Source organism: Macaca nemestrina, chromosome 12 (assembly GCF_043159975.1).
Source record: "Macaca nemestrina isolate mMacNem1 chromosome 12, mMacNem.hap1, whole genome shotgun sequence".
In the NCBI taxonomy this organism is placed as follows: Eukaryota; Metazoa; Chordata; class Mammalia; order Primates; family Cercopithecidae; genus Macaca; species Macaca nemestrina.
In genome coordinates this window covers 4485347-4506460 of record NC_092136.1, presented here as the reverse complement: position 1 = coordinate 4506460, position 21114 = coordinate 4485347, and the positions used below count along the sequence as shown (strand labels likewise).

General features: G+C 55.2%; 1 protein-coding gene across 10 annotated transcripts in view; it reads left to right on the top strand.

The window, feature by feature from the left end:
* LOC105469731 (anoctamin 1) overlaps positions 1-21114 on the top strand; it is a 218809-nt gene that overhangs the window by 193884 nt on the left and 3811 nt on the right. For all 10 annotated transcript variants that reach the window (XM_071074119.1, XM_011721186.3, XM_071074118.1 and 7 more), the window contains 6 exons: positions 1188-1288; positions 2950-3095; positions 6514-6666; positions 15328-15380; positions 17825-18009; positions 20924-21029. In XM_071074119.1, coding sequence (XP_070930220.1) covers positions 1188-1288; positions 2950-3095; positions 6514-6666; positions 15328-15380; positions 17825-18009; positions 20924-21029 — 744 coding nt within the window. The remainder of the gene's footprint in view (positions 1-1187; positions 1289-2949; positions 3096-6513; positions 6667-15327; positions 15381-17824; positions 18010-20923; positions 21030-21114) is intronic.

Here is a 21114-nt window from a genome sequence, read left to right as displayed (position 1 = left end):
ATAGGGTGGACATCAGGTACAGGGTGATCTGGCTGTCTGGAGCGCAGCCTAGAGGTTCAACTACCTGAATGCAGGCCCCTGGGCAGCCCAAGACATGGGCCTCCTCCACAGTAATGGGCATCTGTGCCAAATTTATGAAATGCTCTTTCCTTTTTGTATCATCATCCCCTGTCACACTCGTCCCGGGTCAGAGAAGTCATATAATAAAGCAAATGGTGTAATTGCTTTTTCTGAAAGCATGGCTCTCCAAGACAGATGTGGGCATTTACTAGGTTTTATTTGGAATGCAGAACAAATTTGCTGTGCCTCAGGGGTCACCACGCATCCCTGGTGTTCCCTTTGCTTGGACAAGTTAAACTTCCAGCGCGGATAGGTTTCTGACTGTCGCCTGCTTGCGGGGTCCCTGGCCTAAGGTGGCACAGGCCCACTGCGTCAGGGGCATTAGGCCTTAGGGGTGACTTCCGCCTCCTGTGGAGCTTGCCTGCTGCATGCGCTCAGCCTGCCATGGTGGTGCAGAGGCAGTGGATGGTGACTGGTGCATGGGACCGGCCAGTGGCACTGGGAAAAAGGAGGCGCCCTGAGGCCCTGCCCCACCCCTGCCTACTCCCTCCCAATGTGCTCCCAGCTCCCAGCCGCAGCCCCCAAGCCCAGCAGCCTGTAGGCGGGGTGTGCCAGTTTCCCGGGGCTGCCGCAACTCAATCCCACAGACTGGGCAGCTTCAAATAACAGAGATGGAGTCTCACAGTTCTGAAGGTTGGAAGTGCAGCATCCAGGTGTTAGCCAGGCTGTGTTCCCTTCAAGGGTTCTAGGGGAGGACCTGCCTTGCCTCTCCCAGCTTCTGGGGACTACAGAAGTTCTCATGGTTCCTTTACTCGGCCACTCCACCCTCTGCCTCCATCTTCACGCAGCCTCTTCCCTCTGTGCCCGCGTCTTCTCTTCTTCTGAGCACACCAGTCCTCGGATGGGCGCCCACCCTACCCCAGCATGAACACCCCCTGACCTGACTACATCTGCAAAGACCCTTTTTGCAAATAAGGCCACGTTCCCAGGTGGCGGGGATTAGAACCTGAGTGTCTTTTTTTGGAGGATGCAGGTCAACCCATGGCATGAGGGTGGGCCTCCTTGCAGGGCTGCGGTCCCTCTCCCGGTGTCCCTGTAGCGGGGCTGATGCTGCTCTCTGTCCACAGTGTGCGCCAGGAGGCTGCCTGATGGAGCTATGCATCCAGCTTAGCATCATCATGCTGGGGAAACAGCTGATCCAGAACAACCTGTTCGAGATTGGCATCCCGTGAGTGTGGCGGGTTAGAGTGACAGAGGCGAGGTGGGCGGAGGGGTGTGTGGATGGCTCCTGCGGTGGTCTGGGTGGACGCAGGGCTTCAACCAAGATGGGGGCACCAGAAACAGGGAGAGAAGGAGGACACAGAGGGAAGATGAGGCAAAAGCCACCCCAGGTCAGGCATGGTGGCTGACGCCTGCAATCCCAGCACTTTGGGAAGCCGAGGCAGAAGGACCATTTGAGCCTAGGAAATCAAGACCAGCCTGGGCACAAAGCAAGACTGCACCTCTACAAAAAATAAAAAGTTAGCCAGGTGTGGTGGTGCGTGCCTGTAGTCCCAGCTACTCAGGAGGCTGAGGCAGGAGGATCGCTGGAGCCCAGGAGTTCCAGGCTGCAGTGAGCTGTGATTGTACCACTGCACTCTGTCTAGCCTGGGCCACAGAGTGAGACCCTGTTTTAAAAAACAAAAACAGGGCCAAGCGCAGTGGCTCATAACTGTAATCCCAGCACTTTGGGAGGCTGAGGTGGGCGGATCACTTGAGGTCAAGAATTCGAGACCAGACTGGCCAACACGGTGAAACCCGTCTCTACCAAAAATACAAAAATTAGCCAGGCGTGGTGGTGGATGCCTGTAGTCCCAGCTACATGGGAGGCTGAGGCAGGAGAACCCCTTGAACCCAGGAGGTGGAGGTTGCAGTCAGCCAAGATCGCATCACTGCACTCCAGCCTGGGCGACAGACTAAGACTCTGTCTCAAAAAATAAATAAATAATAAAAACATTAAAAAATAAAGCCACCCCATTTTGGACAAAGGAGGGAGAGGAAGTCAGAATGACACCCCACTCCATGCTGGCTGGGGATGTGGGGTACCACCAGGTGCCCCCAAGCCCAATGCTGGCTCCCCAGGGTTTCCAGATGGAGGCTGGGGGATTCAGCCTCCTTATTACCTTGTACCTTCAGAAATCCATATCCCATTCCCGCCTCCCCAACGGCTCCTAGGTCTCTGGAGTCAGGAACTTGTTGGGCCATTTTCCATGATCTGTGTCTTTCCCCAAGAGTCCACTTGGGCATGACCAGCCTCCACTGTTCTTGTGTCCCTGATGCCTGCTGGGCCCTCCTGTGGGTCACAAGTGGCCGTTTGCCCTCCCTGCACCTCCATTTCCTTCTGTAGCCAGCAAAGCCATGACGCTTACCCCTTGCCTTTTGGGGAAACGGCAGAGGAGATCATATAAAGAAATGATTGCAAACAAGTGAATTTTAGATTTAAAGCAGAAACTTAGAAATATCACTAGAGGCCAGGCGCAGTGGCTCATGCCTATAATCCTAGTACTTTGGGAGGCAGAGACGGGCGGATTGCCTGAGCTCAGGAGTTCAAGACCAGCCTGGGCAGTACTATGAAACCCCATCTCGACTTAAAATACAAAAAATTAGCTGGGCGTGGCAGCGTGTGCCTGTAGTCCCAGCTACTCAGGAGGCTGAGGCAAGAGAATTGCTAGATCCCGGGAGGCAGAGGTTGCAGTGCGCTGAGACAGTGCCACTGCACTCCAGCCTGAGCAAAGAGAGTGAAACTCTGTCTCAAAAAAAAAAAAAAAAAGACACATCACCAGAGGTGCCAGACCCGAGCCCCAGATTCACCTTTCTGCAAACCTAACTGTGTGGTGTCACATCTCTCAGGAAGATGAAGAAGCTCATCCGTTACCTGAAGCTGAAGCGGCAGAGCCCCCCTGACCACGAGGAGTGTGTGAAGAGGAAGCAGCGGTATGAGGTGGATTACAACCTGGAGCCCTTCGCGGGCCTCACCCCAGAGTACATGGAAATGAGTGAGTGACAGCCGGGACAGGCAGGTGACGTCAGGATAGAAATCAGGCCAGCATGCCACCTGGAGTGGGGAAGGGCTGCAGGGGCATGATGCCCCCAGCCCCGCGGTGCCCAGCATCCCTCCGGAAGCATTGGGTGGGGAGGAGGGAGATGCAGACCCTGGGATCCTGGTGCTGCTGCTCCCTTGGGTCGGTGAGCATGGCTGTCCTGTCTTCCAGAGGCCCAGGTCAAGCAGCCACGGTCCCCAGGCATGGTCCCCAGGCACGGTCCCCAGGCACGGTCCCCAGGCATGGTCCCCAGGCACAGTTCCCTTCAGGGCAACCCGAACCCGACCTCGGCTGTGCAGCTCTTCCTCCTCCCTCAGTCTCCCTCAGCAGCCGAGGGCTCAGCCCTGCTAAGCTACAAGATCCTCCTCACTTGAAACCCCCCGCAATCCGAGGTCCCTCGTCTCAGCCCCAGGGCCCTTCAAGCCTCCTGCTTTGGGTCCATGACTCATCTCCCCTTCCTGGTGGTGAGCTCCTGAGTTGCAGGAGCCAGGACTTGCTCACCTGTGGGCTGGCGACAGCTGCCCCTAGCACAGGGCAGGTGCTCAAAGGAGACCCAGGGATTGAGCCTTACCCCCCTCAATCGTGTGGCTGGCCAGGAGGATGCCAAGAGGCGGCACATACCTTTAGGGGGTGGCCAAGGAGAGCTGGGAAAAAGCCAGGTGCGGTCCGCACGGCTCTGGACTCTCCCTGACCTGGTCACTTACCTCTCCCTCCTGCTCCTGTGCTCTGCACATGCTGGCCTCCTTGCTGCTCCCCAGCCCCACGGAGCTTGGGCCGCCCCAGGGCCTTTGCACTAGATGTGCCCTGCTGGAATGCCCTCCCCCAAATACCTGCATGACTCACTCTCTCCTGCCTGCCGGGCTCTATTCGGAATGTTCCCCAACAGAGAAGCCTTCCCTGACCACCGTGTTTGAAAGGGGCAGCCCCTGCCTGACACGGCCACGACCCCCACCCCTCCTCTGCTTGGTGTTTCTGCTTCCCAGCAGACAGCCTCACCCCGTCATCCCTCTTCTGTCTCCCCCTGGTAGGATGGCAGCCTCGCCCTCTCTTACTCCTCATCCCATAGCCCTGCTCCTAGAGCAGGTCCAGGTATACAGTGGGTGCTCAATGGGTGTTTGCTGACTAAATGGATGAGCAAAAGTAGTCAGGAAGACTGCTGTAGACGGGGCTCCCAGCATGCAGTGCCCCGGCCACCAAGGTCAAGTTCTGTAAAATGCCCGTTCCCAGGCTTGTCCCTGGTCTGCTCCAGGTGAGACCTGGCAGGCTGCATTTTGAACAAAGGCCTGGGAGTAAGGGCCCCTTAGAGGGCGGGGAGCGTTTCTGTTTAATTTCACCGCAAGTGCTGCCCTGTGCCCCTCCTGTTGGCCGAAGTGGCCACATATGTCACTCCTGGCTCCCCAGACAATTGTGCAAGGAGCACCCTGCCGCTGACCAGAGGAGAGGAATCTTAAGTGTGGCGTTCTGTGGCTCCTCTCTGTTTTCTCCTGGAATAAAGTCCAAGCTGAACCAGGGTCAGGCCGGTGGGCAAACAGCTCTCAGCTGTTTAAATTCAGCATTGGCCACTCATCCAGGAGGGACGGGGTCTGGGAGGTGGCCTCCCCTGCCTGCAGGGTCACTCCTTCCACAGGAAACCCTAGGGAGAATAGAGCCCCAGACACCAGCACAGCCTGCAGTGGGCCACGAGACTGGTAGCCCCTTCCCTGGATTTATTTTCCTAGTGGCTGGATGTCACGTCCCGAGTTCCTGATAGGTTTGGACAAAGGGGATTTCTGGAGCAGGCGCCTCCTGCCCACATACACGGGGAGTGGTTCACCCGTGCCCCACCCTGCCCCCACTGACTGAGGCACATTTCCACACCCACTGGCTTTCTCCCCACCCCGTGGGCTGCCAGTCTGTTCCTCCAAGGAAGGCTCAAGCCATGGATGTGGATAGATGGGGAGAACAAGCCCATTTGGGAATGCCCCACCTCCCCACCCCCTGTACCCTCCCTCCCTGGCCCCAGCCCTGGCAGTGTCTCCAGCTCCCCGGTCATACCCTTAGTGCCAGAGTAGGCAGCACCACTCGGAAGTGAGAAAGCCCACCCTGGTGAGTGACCCACAGCCTCAGGCCTCAGCAGCCCCCCGCCCTCATGCACAGCACACACCACCCTACATAAGCAATCCCTCATCCCCTCCAGGGACCTCAGGCAGGACCAGAGAACTCCCACTCAGCCCACCTTGCCAGGGCGAGCAAGACAGCCCAGGGACAGAACTTGCAGGGCACTCCCCGCCATGGCCCATCCTGCATGCTAACAGTGCTCACACTCAGGGCACCCCGCACGGCCTACCCCACATGCTAACAATGCCCACACTCAGCCCGCCAGGCACACAGTGACATTCTGCCGGCTTCCTTGTTTACCGCCTGGCACCAAACGCCCTTGGACTGGGTCCTGCTGTGCAGTTCCTGAACCAGCTTTCCTGCTCAGTTCCACTCAGCAACCTTTTCCTGACCTTCTCCTAGGAGCCCAGCCCCGTGCTGGATGCAGCATCCAAAGCCAAAGAAGCCCCAGAGCCAGCTCCTGGGCGGGACGATCCCCAGGGGGAGGGCCGCAGGGGCAGAGGCGAGGGACTGTCCTGGGTCCCACCCAGATCCAGGAGGCCTGATGCAAGGGAAAGTTGGGGGCTCTGGAAGATGCAGCCATGCAGGCAGGTCCCCCAGGTCCCAGGGAGCCCCCATGATGGAAGCAGCAGAGCCACTGCCACGTCCCTTCCCAGCACAGGCAGGGGAATGACCACAGGCTGGGCCTTTGAGCTCACGATGGTCCTTTTCCTTTTGGTGATGATTTTTTTAAATTTGACATAGGCTGGCGAGGTGGCTTATGCCTGGAATCCCAGCACTTTGGGTGGATGACTTGAGCTCAGGAGTTTGAGACCACCCTGGGCAACATAGCAAAATCCCAGCTCTACAAAAAATACAAAAATTAAGTAGTCATAGTGGTGCATGCCTTGGTCCCAGCTACTCGGGAGGCTGAAGTGGGAGGATTCATTGAGCCTGGGAGGTCGAGGCTGCAGTGAGCCATGGTTGTGCCACTGTACTGCAGCCTGGTGACCGATCGAGACTATCTCAAAAAAGATTAGCCATAGCTAAGTGAGCACTCCCTTTATTCAAGAGTCCAACACAGATTCAGAGCAAAATTTGGAATTCTGCCTTCAGTCCACTCCTGGAGGTCACCCAGGGTCATGGAGGGTCCGTCCCAACAGGTGGTCTATGCAGGTGGGCTTGTTGGAGGTGGGGCAGCAGCCAGACCTGTGCAGCTCGGCACACGGGGTGGTGGAGTCCCCGCTTATGGGCTGTGGCTCATGGGGTGCTGACTGGCACTGGGCTCTCTCTGCAGTCATCCAGTTTGGCTTTGTCACCCTGTTTGTCGCCTCCTTCCCCCTGGCCCCGCTGTTTGCGCTGCTGAACAACATCATTGAGATCCGCCTGGACGCCAAAAAGTTTGTCACTGAGCTCCGAAGGCCGGTGGCTGTCAGAGCCAAAGACATCGGTGAGTGACCCCACGGGCCGGCAGGACCAGTTCCACATGCGTGCTGGGTTTGGGGAGGGGATTGCCACGCTCCAGAAGCTAGAGCCAGAGCTGACCAGGTGTCCCTCCTGGGGCTCTTCACTCAGCCTTTGCCGGGTGGAGCCTGGGGGGCAGGTAACACAAGACGTGGAGGCTCGCTTAGCCCTGTCCCCACCCGTTCCCTCCTAAGATGCATTGGTCACAGACAACGTTTGGAAAGTGTGGGTCCCAGACATCTGAATGTCTCAACAACCTGCTGCTTTAGGAGGTACAAGAGACTACATTGCCTCTCTGATGGCTGGCGACACCCACCTGTAGCAAGTGTGTGACCCCAGAGCCAGGGCAAGACCAACGGGAAAGGAGTGTTAGCTGTTCAGCATGTGCCTTCCTACATTGCATGTCATGGCATCATTTAATGTTCACAAAAGAGAAAAGGAAGGAAGGAGCCCCCCTCTGTAGACAGGGAAGAACAGTCCCAGTCATTGCATGGCTTGCCTACAGGAATCAAAGCCAAGATGCAACTCAACTCCAGCTTTTTAACCCCGTCACTAAGGCACCTTGACCACGTGGAGAAAGGGTGTGAGGTTGGGAGAATGTACATTTCAGGTCAGCATAAAGAATAACTTGAGCTGAGCACCGTGGCTCACTCCTGTAATCCCAGTGCTTTGGGAGGCCCAGGAGAAGGCACAGCTTGAGCCCAGGAGTTCAAGACCAGCCTAGGCAACATGGCGAAACCCTGTCTCCACATTGAGCCCAGGAATTCAAGACCAGCGTAGGCAACATGGCGAAACCCTGTCTCTACGAAAAATAGAAAAATTTGCTGGGCATGATGGTGCATGCCTGTAGTCGCAGCTACTCAGGAGGCTGAGGTGGGAGGTTCAGTGAGCCCACGCAGATTGTGGCTGCAGTGAGCTGTGCCCACGCCTGGGCAACAGAGTGAGATCCTGTCTCAAAAACATAAGTAAAATTAGCTGGATATGGTAGCGCAGACCTGTGGTCCCAGCTACTTGGGAGGCTGAGGCAGGAGGATCGTGTGAGCCCAGGAGGTCAAGGCTGCAGTGAGATGTGATCATGCCACTACACTCCAGCCTGGGCAACAGAGAGACCCTGCCTCAAAAAAAAAGGAAAAAGAAAAAGAATAACTTTAATAGTCAGAGGGGTCAAAAACAGAGCAGACTTCCTTGTGGGTTAGAGAGCTCCCTGTTACCAGAGGCATTTAAGCAGAGATAGGACGACAATCTGTCCAGGAGGGTGAGGGGTATGGGAGCCCCACACAGGCCTCCACCAGAGCCAGCCCTCACAGGAAGGGTGATCCCATCTTATCTTATGGTAGGACCCAATTTTCAAGGTGAAAACAAAATTACAAACATACATTCATTTTATCTCAAATTTAACAAATTTTAGTGAGAATAGCACCTTTGTACTAATTATTGGAATAAACAAAAGGTTGGATTACGTATTGGGGATATCACCTTGCTGAAATAAAGATTCCATATCAGCTTGATAAAATAGTTTTGGGTTAGGCTTTTGTAGGCCAAACGTAATCTTACAAAAAGTGGGAAACTGACCGGGTGCAGTGGCTCATGCCTGTAATCCTAGCACTTTGGGAGGCCAAAGCAGGTGGATCACCTGAGGTCAGGAGTTCGAGACCAGCCTGACTAACATGGTGAAACCCCGTCTCTACTAAAAATACAAAATTAGCCGGGTATGGTGGTGGGAGCCTGTAATCCCAGCTCCTCAGGAGGCTAAGGCAGGAGAATTCCTTGATTCCGGGAGGCAGAAGTTGCAGTGAGCCGAGATCGTGCTACTGCACTCCAGCCTGGGCGACAGAGCAAGACTCCATCGCAAAAAAAAAAAAAAAAGAAATGTGGGAAGCCTTTTCAGTTGTTCCAAGGGCTTCTCCAGTCCTTGGTATGTGTGTCATTCTCGCTGGCAACACCCTTCGGATCACCTCACCCTAGTCCGTGTTCTCTCCTTAAGTTGTTAGCGGCTCTGTCCTGGTTGGAAGCTCCTTGGTCCACACCTTGGCCCCTTGTGGCAAGCCCAGCATCCACTGGTGACCAAATCCACCAATCCTCCACTGTCTGGCTCCGAGATAACTTCAACTCTGGCTTCTCTTAACACTTGGCTGTCTTGTAGACTAAAACAGATGAAATTGTCATTTTCACAGCTCAAAGACCATCAGATAGCAGTGATTCACCCTGCAGTTCACCCTGCAGCTTCACATTTGCCCTGCGTAAGGCCCTGGCTTTGAAAGGGGCCTGGAAACTTCGGTGACTTATAGGGAGGGACATCCCAGGGCTCGTGGGTAAGAGGTCATGGCACTGTGTTTGGATACTTTTGCTTCCCTACGTCATCTCTTCTCTGGGTGACCCAGGTAATGAAGACTCAGAACACAGACACTCTATATTAGACTGCCCTGTGAGATTTTGTTTACAAATTTCAAAGGCTTTAAAAGCCATGAGCTAACTAACCCTCCGAAGACCCCGCTAACCACCAGCATCCCTGTTCTGCCTCTGCTGAGGCCATGGGTGAGCTCCTCGCCCCTCGCCCCTCATACCACAGCCCTACATGGCCAGAGGTGGCGCAAGGCTGAAGCACTGATTTGCTGGTGCTCTAGGTCAGAGGTCAGCACTTGTCTTCAGTAAAGAGCCAGAGTGAATGTTTTAGGCTTCCTGGACCCAGAAACGACGTCCTCAAGTCTTAGGCAGTGGTTCTCACCCAAAGGCTACATTTTTCATACGTTTTTCATTTCATACTTAAAAGTGGAAAAGGTCAGGGCCTGGCGTGGTGGCTCATGCCTGTAATCGCAGCACTTTGGGAGGCCGAGGCAGGTGGATCACCTGAGGTCAGGAGTTTGAGACCAGCCTGGCCAATATGGTGAAACCCCATCTCTACTAAAAATACAAAAATTAGCTGGGAGCGCTAATTTTTGTGGTGGCATTTTAATTTTTAATGGTGGCAGGCGCCTGTAATCCCAGCTACTTGGGAGGCTGAGGCAGGAGAATGGCGTGAACTTGGGAGGTGGAGCTTGCAGTGAGCCGAGATCGTGCCACCGCACTCCAGCTTGGGCAACAGCAAGACTCCGTTTCAAAAAAAAAAAAAGGTCATTTTTAGCTGGCGGGACAAGTGAAAAAGAGGCTATCGAAAAACAGGCCACCATGGCCATCTTTGCACACCCGCTCTCAGGAGCAAGGCGAGATTGCATCCCAGGCTGTGCCTCCGCATAGCGCTGCTTTGAAGATCGCGCCACAGAGCTGCCTCCAACATGAACTTTCCTCAGAACCTCAGCCTGTCGTGTCCTCCAGGGAACCCCAGGGGGGAAGCCTGAGTGAATCTTCCCTCGGTGCCACTTTCCAGATGGGAAACCGAGGCCCAGACGGTAACAGCTGAGCAGGAACCAGAGAGCTCAAGCCCTAGGCCTCCTGCATGCATAGAGGGTTTGCCTCTGAAAACCTCACCCTGTGTACCAAAGACCCCAAAGGGGGAGCTCCGGGCCCGCTCACCAGGTGCTCCCTGCAGTCCTCGGAAATTCTGGAGCTCCCTGCCCCACGGCAGTAAAGAAAAGAGTGCCATCCCATTCCAGCAGGTACAGCTGAAAACAAAGAGAAGAATGCAGCCCACGCTGAGTCCTCACAAAGGCCCGATGATCAGGCACCTGACAGTGCCCTACCCCTGCCCGCCACCTGCCGCATCACAGTGTGCATGTGTTTGCTCTGGTGCCCTCTGCTTCGAGAAGCTCTGGCTGTCCCCAGACGGTGGCTGAATGAAGCTTGCAAACCCACCAGGGTGAAAGAGAGCAGCAGCTCAATGGCCTTGGCTTCCTGCAGTCCCTCTGCAGGCATTGGCGTCCCCACCAGCAGCAGGCCTTCCGCGTGCCTCTTTGGACTCTTTGCACCTGGCTTGTTTTTGCTCAGTTCTTACGGATCAGCTACTCACTTCCTGGTTCCTGTCCGGTTGGCTGAAGGCATAATCTGCCCTCCTTTCACTCGTTTGTTTGTGGATTCCTTAACCATAGCCTTTCCTTGAAAAGGCTTTTGTATTCCTTCTATGATCCGTGCAGGGCCCCCAGGCGAGCTCCTCGAGGGGACAGAGGGCCCCTGTGGCCCCTGTGACCTGCACCTCTGAGGCCCTGGGTGGCTGGGGGAAGCTGTGCCACAAAGCACAGGTGCCTAGATCACCCTGCCATCCAGCAGGTCACAGCAGGGACCCAGCCATGCGTGGGAATCTGCTCCAGCTCCCCAGCCCTGGCTTCGACTTCCTGTTCTCTTCCTGGTGCTTCACAGCCTGCTGGTGGGAAAGCGCAGCCTCCATTCGGCTCCCAGGCACTGCCTGTGGGCAGCAGTGGTGGCCTCGCCAAGCATCTGGCTTTGTCCAAATACCTCCCTGTACTGTTCTGGGAAATGGGGCTTAGCATCCCCTAGAGTGGGAAAAATTCCTTGGGAAAGAAACCAAGGAATTTACTTGGGGAAGTAAAAATGAGGCAGTTTTCCCCAACAGGACTGTCATCAAAGAAGCCCACCCAAAGAGTATTCCAAAAGCACAGCATCCCCTTTTACTTAGAGATGTCAATGAAAAGAGTCAAACTCTGTCAAATATTTGAAGACATTTATTCTGAGCCAAATATGAGTGACCACGGCCCATGACACAGCCCTCAGGAGGTGCTGAGAACATGGGCCCAAGGTGGTCGCGGTACAGCTTGGTTTTGTACATTTTAGGGAGACACGAAACATCAATCAGATATATCTAAGATATACATTGATTTGGTCCAGAAAGGCGGGACAGGGTGGGGCGACTTCCAGGTTATAGGTATATATATATATGTGTGTGTGTGTGTGTGTGTGTGTGTGTGTGTGTGTGTGTGTGTGTTTGAGAGAGAGAGTTTCACTCTTGTCACCCAGGCTGGAGTGCAATGGCATGATGCAACCTCCGCCTCCTGGGTTCAAGCGATTCTCCTGCCTTAGCCTCCTGAGTAGCTGGGATTGCAGGTGTGTGCCACCAGATTTGGCTAATTTTGTATTTTTAGTAGATACAAGACTTCACCATGTTTCTCCAACTTGTGACCTCAGGTGATCTGCCCACCTCTGCCTCCCAAAGTGCCCCAGCAGTGAGCCACCGCACCCAGCCTATTTTTAAAATTTCGGATTGTCAATTGGTTGAGTTATTATTAATAGAAAGAAAAGTCTGGGTTATGATAAGGGGTTGTGGAAACCAAGGTTTTATCATGCAGATGAAACCTCCAGGTAACAGGGTCAGAGAGAATAGACTGTAAATGTTTATCAGACTTAAGGTCTGTGTTGATGGTCACACTGGTCGGCTTTTGCTGAATTCCAAAAGGGAGGAGGGCATGAGGAGGCCTGTCTGACCCTCCCCATGCCCCCTGCTTCCTGTCATGGCCTGAACCAGTTTTTCAGGTTAACTTGAGGGTTCCCTAGCCGAGATAATGGACCCCATTTAAATGGTTGAGGAGGGGATTAGAATTTTATTTTTAGTTTACAGAGATCCTCAGAGCAGTGAGTGTCTCCCTGGAGTGTGCCTCAGAATAACTCGGGGTTCCCAGCCCCACCCCAGGAGAGGCGGATTCTGTAGGCTGGGGCTGGGCCTGGGCTGTCGGTTCTGCATTTCTCTAACACACCCCACGGATGTGCAGGGCCACACGGAGAGTCATCCTCCTGGACATAGAAATCCTGCAGACCTGTCAGGACAGGCTCCATCCGGGCCTGGAAACGAGGAAGACCCCGCTCCCGGCTCCATCTCATCCCCTCCTCATCCCTCCCACTTCCTGTTGTCTCTCTGGGCCCGCTGGGCAATCACCTGGACCTACCCCCTCGCCTGCCTGAATCTTGCCCTTCCAAGGCCCTGAGCTCAGGAGCCACGTCCCTCGGGAGCCCCACAGCCAAAGACTTCAACCCCCACCCCAGGCCCACCCCACCTCAGAGGTCTCAAACTCAGAGCCCCAAGGGCCAGGTGGGCCACACGCACAAGTGAGACTAAGTCCTAGGAGTGTTCTTCATGGCCACAGAGCAGTGTGCCCGTTCCCACATTGCTTGAAACATTCAACTCTCTAGTCCGGGTCTGGGTTTGGATGCTAAGGCGGCCATAATGGAAGTCTGAGGTCAGAGGTCGCCTGGAGGCCCCGGCACAGACAGCAGAGCTGTGGTGCACAGCCCGACCTGCAGGGGGCGCCCCGGGCATCACGGCATCACAGCCAGCTGTTGCCAAGGAGACGCAGCAGCCAGCCAGGACCAGAGCCGAGGAGTCTCGATTTTTTTTTTTGGTTTGTTTGTTTTTTTTTGTTTTTTGAGACAGAGTCTCACTCATTCGCCAGGGCTGGAGTGAAGTGGCACAATATCGGCTCACTGCAACCTCCATCCCCCAGGTTCTAGCAATTCTCCTGCCTCAGCCTCCTGAGTAGCTGGGATTACAGGCGCCTGCCACCACACCCAGCTAATTTTTGTATTTTTAATAGAGCGGGGCTTCTCCATGTTGGCCAGACTGGACTCGAACTCCCGACCTCAGGTGATCCACCCGCCTCAGCCTCCCAAAGTGCTAGAATTACAGGCGTGAGCCAATGCGCCCGGCCTTGATTTTTTAAAATACATTTTCCCGGTTTTTAAGCATCAGTCTGCATTTTTAAGCAGTAGGCAAGCGTAACAAAATGGCCATGTAGCGTGGATGCGGCCTGCCTGCCACTGCTTTGCAGCCTCTGCTCCGGCGCCAGCATCCGGTTGGAAAGGGCTTTCTACGCTTGTGCAGTCACTCAGCAGGCATTTATCCAGCAGCACCCACCTCATGTGCCAGACACCAAGCTAGACCCAGAAGCTACAGGGACGTGCAATTAGCAGCCTGCCCCAGGAGCTTGGAGTCCACGGAGGGCCCTCAGCCCTGACACCCAGCCAGGAGAAGCAGAGCGGGAAGAGTTCCCACTCCTGAGGGAGCACTTCAGTGCTGACTTTGTAGAGCTGTGCCATCCAGCCCTCACGCACCTGCGTTCCCAGGTGCTTTATTCAGGATGGGGTGGCCCTGGGGCTGCTAGTGTGCAGAGCCCATGTGACTGCCCCACCACCTGCTCCAGCAGAAAAATAAACTGAGGATCGCTGCGCCCGTGCAAAAGATCAATGGAGCTACAATTAGGTGATGGCTCCCGTGGCCCGAGGACTGGAGAGAGGGGTCAGGGAATAGTGATCGTCACTTCTCAAACTGCCCACCAGCAATGGGTTGCAGTGGGTATTTCTCTCTTTTTTTGAGACAGAACCTTTCTCTGTTGCCCATGCTGGCATGAACTCGGCTCACCATAACCTCAGTGGCGTTATGCAGTGGCGTGAACTCGGCTCACCATAACTTCAGCCTCCCTGGCTCAAACTATTCTTGTGCCTCAGCCTTCCGAGTAGCTGGGATTACAGGCATGTGCCACCGTGCCCAGCTAATTTTTGTATTTTTAGTAGAGATGGTGTTTTGCCATATTGGCAAGGCTGGTCTCAAACTCCTGGCTTCAAGTCATCTGTCCACCTCAGCCTCCCAAAATGCTAGGATTATAGTCGTGAGCCTCCACACCCAGCCTACAGTGGCATTTTTGATTGATGATGATTGTGACTGTGGTCTGTCATTGAATTGGAGCTGGCTGGGGGCAGGGAGCAAGAGATCCTGGTCTCGGAGGTTTCATCTGAGCCTGTGGTTTCTAGCTCTGGGCCACACAGGGGGCCTGAACTCTTGCTGCCTTTGCAGACCACCAGCATGCACCCCAGAAATGGGGACTGAGAGGCTCCCCTTGGCTACCAGGGCAGAAGCGCTATGTACAGCTCTCCCTGCAGCCTCCTGCACAGGCAGGAAGTCCATCTGCTCCATCTTGGTCCTTTCTGACGAGTGCTGGTTATCACCCATCTCAGAGCCGGCTCAGGGCATGGAGAGCAGGCCTCAGGATTGGGCTCCCAGCCAAACCGCTGCATACGACACTGCTGGGCATGATAGGGTGCAATTAGGGTGAGCCAGGGGTCAGTCCGGGACACTGGACCATTTCCAGGAATTGCAACACTGAGGCCCTGCTTCCTGGGCCATTGAGGGACTCCTTCCTGGGCCCTGCTAGATCTCGTGGCCGCTGGGAAGACAATGGAGAGGCCAGCATGGCCCCGGGCGTTGTGTTGTGATCTTCTTGTTCATCTGTGATTTGGTGCAACCCTGGGTCTTGGAGTAAAGGGAGCAAGGGGGTGTGCAGATGGGGAACGGTTCGACCTGCACTCCTGTGTCTGGCCTAGCCCTGAATACAGGTATCCTCCGCCAGAGCTTTGGGAGCTGCACCCCAATTGAATCTTAGTCACTTTAGGAATAAAAAACGTTTCATCTGAGCCAACTAGTATTTACACAGGTGCACGGGGAGATCGTGCAGAACCACTGAGGGAGCAGCTGTCTTTAAGCCCCTCTTTTAGAAGCTGGTGAGCTTGTCAGAAAGGGCTGGTGCACACCAGGCCCTGGCACTGACCTGGCTTCCTCAGGACCTGAGCAAATGACTCTTGGTTGCCGTAAGCCTCTGACTGCTGTGAGAGAGCCTGGCCCCTGCAAGGATGGTACCCGCTCAGGCTGTTGCCTGGTGGCTGCAATGACTGAGAGTGTAGGGTTCTTTAAAACCGTGACTTCTTCTTCCCCCAGGAATCTGGTACAATATCCTCAGAGGCATTGGGAAGCTTGCTGTCATCATCAATGTAAGTGACATCAGGGACCTCGGTGGAAGGAAGTCCTGGCTGAACTGCCAGGCGGCCGGGGGCCCCTTGGAGAAGGAGCTGGGCATGGGTCTTCTACCCCAGCCACGGTGCAGCCCCAGGCTGCCGGGATTCTCTAGTTATAAATGTCCCTTGATCGCATGGGGTGGGGAGGGTGCATTCTGGGGAGGCATAAAAAATTCTCTTCAAACTTTTCCTGCAAGTTTTTTGTTTAATTTTTTTTGAGTCAGAGTCTCACTCTGTGGTCCAGGCTGCAGTGCAGTGGCACTATCTCAGCTCACGACAACCTCTGCCTCCCAGGTGCAAGCAATTCTCATGCCTCGGTCTCCCAAGTAGCTGGGATTACAGGCGCCCACCACCACGCCCGACTAACTTTTGTATTTTTAGTAGAGACAGGGTTTTGACATGTTGACCAGGCTGGTCTCAAACTCCTGACCTCAGGTGATCCGCCCTCCTTGGCCTCCCAAAGTGCTGAGATTACATTCATGAGCCACTGTGCCCAGCCTTTCTGCAAGCTTTGAGCAAAATTCTCCACCATGCCCACCTTGGCCCCTAAGTCCACTGAGAATAAACAACAGACAGATATAAGAGGGAAGACAGAGACAGAGACAGGAGGGAAGACAGAGACAGAGGGAGAGACACAGAGATTCCTTGCTGACAATCTTTCTGTTCTCTTATTTAAAGAAAAAAGTTGGTTTTTCTCCTTAATCTGAAACGTATGGCTGCTCTATAGAGAAGGTTTGGGAGATGCTGAAACGGGGCGAGAAGGACGCTCTCATCAGCCTCACACATGGCTCTGCTAAGAATCAGGGCTCCAGGCCCCTCAGCCTCCTCCCCAGCATGGCAGCCCCTTCTAGCCTCTCCCATGCCCAGACCCACAGGCTAGGATGGCCCGGCCCTCAGCCTTTCCCGTCAGGATCTGTCTGACTCTGCCCATGGCCTGGATGCCCCCTGGGTTTAGCTGTGCCCAGCTGTCTCCAGCATATACTTCAAGCCCAAGGCTGCATCCCAGACATGAGAACCCCAGGCAGCCACGGGGAGTCCACTGTGCCAGGGCCCCATGGCTCTCGTCCCTTCCACCCTCTGGCTGAGCCAAATCCTCCCCACCAAAAGCTGACACCGTGCCCACGGGGGACACGGGGTGTCTCCCCAGAGCTGACGATCAATGCCCCTGCAGGGCCGTGATGCCAAGTCAGGGTCTCAGCAGGCCCTGGGGCTCAGTCCCCACAGAGGGCAGGGGGTGACACTCAGCCCCGGAGAAGGGCCCCTCAGAGCCCTCTGACAGAGCCCTTTCCCGGCGGGCAACCCCTTCTGCCAGGCACACGCTCCCTCCAGACTACAGGGAGACTGCGGGCAGAGTGTGCACACCGGGATGGCTCCTTATCCCGCCCAGACAAGGGAACACAGGGTCCTGAGACAGAGCCCACGCTGTGCTGGAGCTGGGGGAGCTGGGAACAGAGGTACATCCTGTCTGCAACGAGTGGGCGCTGTGAGCAGCTGCAGAGCACGGTGGGCATCTCCTGAGGAGAACAGCAGCAACAACAATAACAGCAGGCTGAGTGCGGTGGCTCACACCTGTAATCCCAGCACTTTGGGAGGCCGAGGCGGGAGGATCGCTTGAGGCCAGGAATTCAAGACCAGCCTGGCCAGCATAATGAAACATAGTGAGACCATATCTCTCTCTAAAAAAAAAAAAAAAAAAAAAAAAAAAAAAAAAAGATAGTAGCAGGTACATTCACCAGGCACCTAGAATGTTCTAGACCCTTCTAAGCTCTTTCCACACACAAGCCCACTAGTCTGCACACAGCCCTTGGAGGCGGGGACTGTCATGGCCCCATCTGACAGGGAAGACACCAGAGGCATAGACAGGTTAGGTGATTTGCCCAAGGCCACACAGCCACGTGAGAGGCAGCCGTTGGGCCTTGGGTTCCTCTCTTGTAAGGGCACCAGCCAGAGCTGGTGCTATAATAGAATGAGCTGGGTGAGGACTTGAGAGCTTGCAAAGCACTTTCCCTTCCTGCCTCATTCCCTTCTCCAACAAGCCCAAAGGCACAGTGCATACATGGTGTGGGTATCAGCAGGCCCTGTTTTGACAAGAAGAAAATGGAGGCACAGAGAGGTTGGGTGATTTGCCCAAGGCCACACAGTCAGCAAGAGTCAGCCAGTGTCTACCTGGCGCCTTCTCTCCTAGGAGTGCGTTGTTCTGGCCCCCAGGCACTCTCCTTCAGCTGCCAGGGGGCTGAGAGTAGCACCCATGACCCCGCATCCGTTCACTCAGCATGCCAAGGCTGTGCGGCTGTGGTCCCCGCCAGGGGCAGTGGCACATGGCCAGGGCCCAGTGTGGCCGTGGACGGGTCACCCCAGTTGTGGCCAGCCCTTCCACGCCCAGGCTGGGGGTCCCCCTCACTGTCACGTCCCCTGTGCAGGCCTTCGTGATCTCCTTCACGTCTGACTTCATCCCGCGCCTGGTGTACCTCTACATGTACAGTAAGAACGGGACCATGCATGGCTTCGTCAACCATACCCTCTCCTCCTTCAACGTCAGCGACTTCCAGAACGGCACAGCCCCCAATGACCCCCTGGACCTGGGCTACGAGGTGCAGATCTGCAGGTACTGCTCTCTGCTCCCCTCTTTGAAAAGCCATGTTTATGGGGTTTCTGGGAGAGCCTGGGTTTGGACGGGGCTCAAATCAGGGGCAAGTCAAGAAACAACGCAAACTCGCTTAAAAAGAAGAAAAAAGAAAAAGGCTGGTGCAGTGGCTCACACCCGTAATCCCAGCACTTCGGGAGGGCCAGGCAGGAGGATCACTTGAGCTGAGGAGTCAGAGACCAGCCTGAGCCACATAGTGAGACCCCATCCCTACAAAAAAAAAAAAAAAAAAAATTAAATAGCTGGGCCTTGTGGCACGCACCTGTAGTTCTAGCTACTTGGGAGGCTGAGGTGGGAGATCAATTGAGCCTAGGAATTTGAGGCTGCAGTGAGCTATGATTGCACCATTGCACTCCAGCCTGGGCAACAGAGTGAGATCCTATCTATAATTAGTTAATTAATTTAATTAATTAATTAATGCTTGAGGGGAGGAAATTAGAGGTGATTTACCAGTTCCTATAACTAAGAAGCCCAGGATAGCTTCAGGCATGGCTGGATCCAGGAGCTACAGTTTGCCATCAGGCTCCACTTTGATTTCCTCTGTGTAGCATTGTTCTCTTGCTGGTGGAAAGGATTCCCAGCAGCTCCTGGCTTAAATCCTCTCTGCTCTGCAGTCCCTGTGGGAAGACCTTCTGTTTCTCAATAGTCAGTGAAAATCCAGAGACTGAGTCTTACTGCCCCATCTTGAGTCAAATGTCCATTCCCGAACCAACCACTATTGCCACGAGGAGGAGGGCTCTCCTTGGCTTGGCCTGGGTCATGTGCCAGGGTGAGAGGTCACAGAGAATTGGGGGGTCCTAAGGAAAACTGGGGTGCTATGACTTGAAGAAGAGGAGACAGATGCTAGCAGGCAAAGCCTTGAGCACAGAATAAAGAGGAACGAGCTGGTGCGTGTGGCTTCTGACACTGGGAGGACAGGGCTGCTCGTTCCCATGGGAAAGCAGGTTGTGCAACTTCTGCCTGGCCCAGCAGCTGGCACCACAGCCGTGGCCCAGCCCAATCCTATCTCAGGGATTGGCAGCTCAGTGCTAAATAGGCCCTTGGAGACTCCCATCCAGCTCCCTCCAGAAATCAAGCTCCGTGGGCAAGGGCCCTATCTGTTGTGCACCCCCCTGAATTCTCCATCCCTGGAGTGGGGTCTGGCACATAGTAGTTGGTCAATAAATGCTTGTGACATAAGTAAGTGAGGGAATACCCAGACTGAGGCCCAGAGAGGTCAAGTGATTGCCTAGGGGACACACAGCAAGGTGGCAGTTGGAGTGGGTGAGCACCAGGGATGTGGGTCCAGGCCAGGGCTGTGCCTGCAAATCCAGGTGGACCTTCTCCTGGTCTCCCCGACTGACCTCAGCTTTTAGTGACCAGCAGGGGCACAAACTGCAGCTGAGCCCCTGGAAGCCCTGCCCTCGTGGGGGCGTTTTCTGTCCAGCTTTGGGAAGCTTTTCCAATGAAGGGTGGGGACGTCAGCTCCATTCAAGCCAAGTTCCAGCTGATGTGTGGCACCCCCCAGATTCAGGGAGCCGTGGAGGGAGGGAGGCCCTAGGCAGAGACCTCACCCTGAGCCCACAGACCCTGGGCGTCTCGGGGTCTCTGAAAGAGGAAGGGGCTGGGGAGAACTGGAGCATGGGCAGTGGTCATGAATGGGGCGAGTCTCCTTCCTAAGGCTCCAAGCATATCCATGGTCAGTGGCAGGACCTTGGCGGGGAAGGGGGTATGAGTGAGCTTGACTCTCCAAGTAGGAGATCAGTCAGCTACATCTAAAGCTGGTAACGAGAACCGGGGGCAGCTCGCGTTCTCTCGAGATAAGGCGGTGAGGACCAAGCAGCAACCCTGGAGGAGGGAAAGCAGCCCCAGACCCGGGCAGGGCAGGGCGGGCCGGGCCGGCTGCCTCACAGGCCTCTGCCTGCACCAATGGAATGCTTAGCTTCATTCTTTCGCAAATGTTTGAGAAGCTGTTTAAGTGACATTGATAAAATGTTCAGGGTATTGGTTTGCTGGGTGTTTTGATGGTTGTTTGGTTGGCTTTTTTTAGAGACAGGGTCTCACTTTGCGGCCAGGCTGAAGAGCAGTGGCGTGATCAAAAACTCACTACAACCTCCCGGGCTCAGGTGATCCTCCCACCTCAGCCTCCCGAGTAGCTGGGAATGCCGGCGTGCGCTGCCATGCCCGGCTAATTTTTGTATTTTTTTTGCAGAGACAGGGTTTTACTGTGTTGCCCAGACTGATCTCTGACTCCTCAGCCTGAGATTACAGTGCTGAGGTTACAGGCACGAGCCACCCCTCCTGGCTGATAAGGTGCTCAGGGCTTTTCTTCAGTAGTTTCCCTCAAAGAGGGGATAGACTGCAGAGGTGGTTTTCAAACTGTGTTTCACGGAACCCATCCTGGAGCTCTGTGGAGCGTGAGGGTTGGGGTGAGGTTCAGGGAGTTCAAGCTTTGGGAACCCCCTGCCCCCGCCCGACTTCAACCAAGTAGGCTCTGCACTCTTGGGACCCTATTGGAGTATCCAGTGAGATTTCTTTTGGGAACAAAGGCTCCACTGCTTTTAAAAGTTTGGAATCTCCTGGACCACATGGTCCCTGCCCTTGATTCTGTGAGCCCACGGCTGGGCCCGGGGGATACTTCCTGCCACATATGTTTTACACGAAGCCCCTTAGGTCCTGCCTGGCCCGTGGGGGGTCCTGACCACCCCCCTCCACCGTGGAGAGACACTCCCTGGGTGCGGGGCCGCAGGCTGCTCACCCAAGAGAGGGCTGTCCTCCCGGAGGCAGCCGCACACCAAGCTGAGCCTCTCCCAGGCGTCCCTCGAGCTGCCTGGCTCCAGCCAGAGCCTGAGCCCCGCCGAAGTCCCACCCTCGACTCCACCACCGTCTTTTGTAGGTACAAAGACTACCGAGAGCCACCGTGGTCGGAAAACAAGTACGACATCTCCAAGGACTTCTGGGCCGTCCTGGCAGCCCGGCTGGCGTTCGTCATCGTCTTCCAGGTACGGTGCGTCCCTCTTTGTTTCCGGTTTGAGGATGGGGGCACTAAGGGACCACCCCGTGCCCACAGTCTGGAAGGCACGAGCT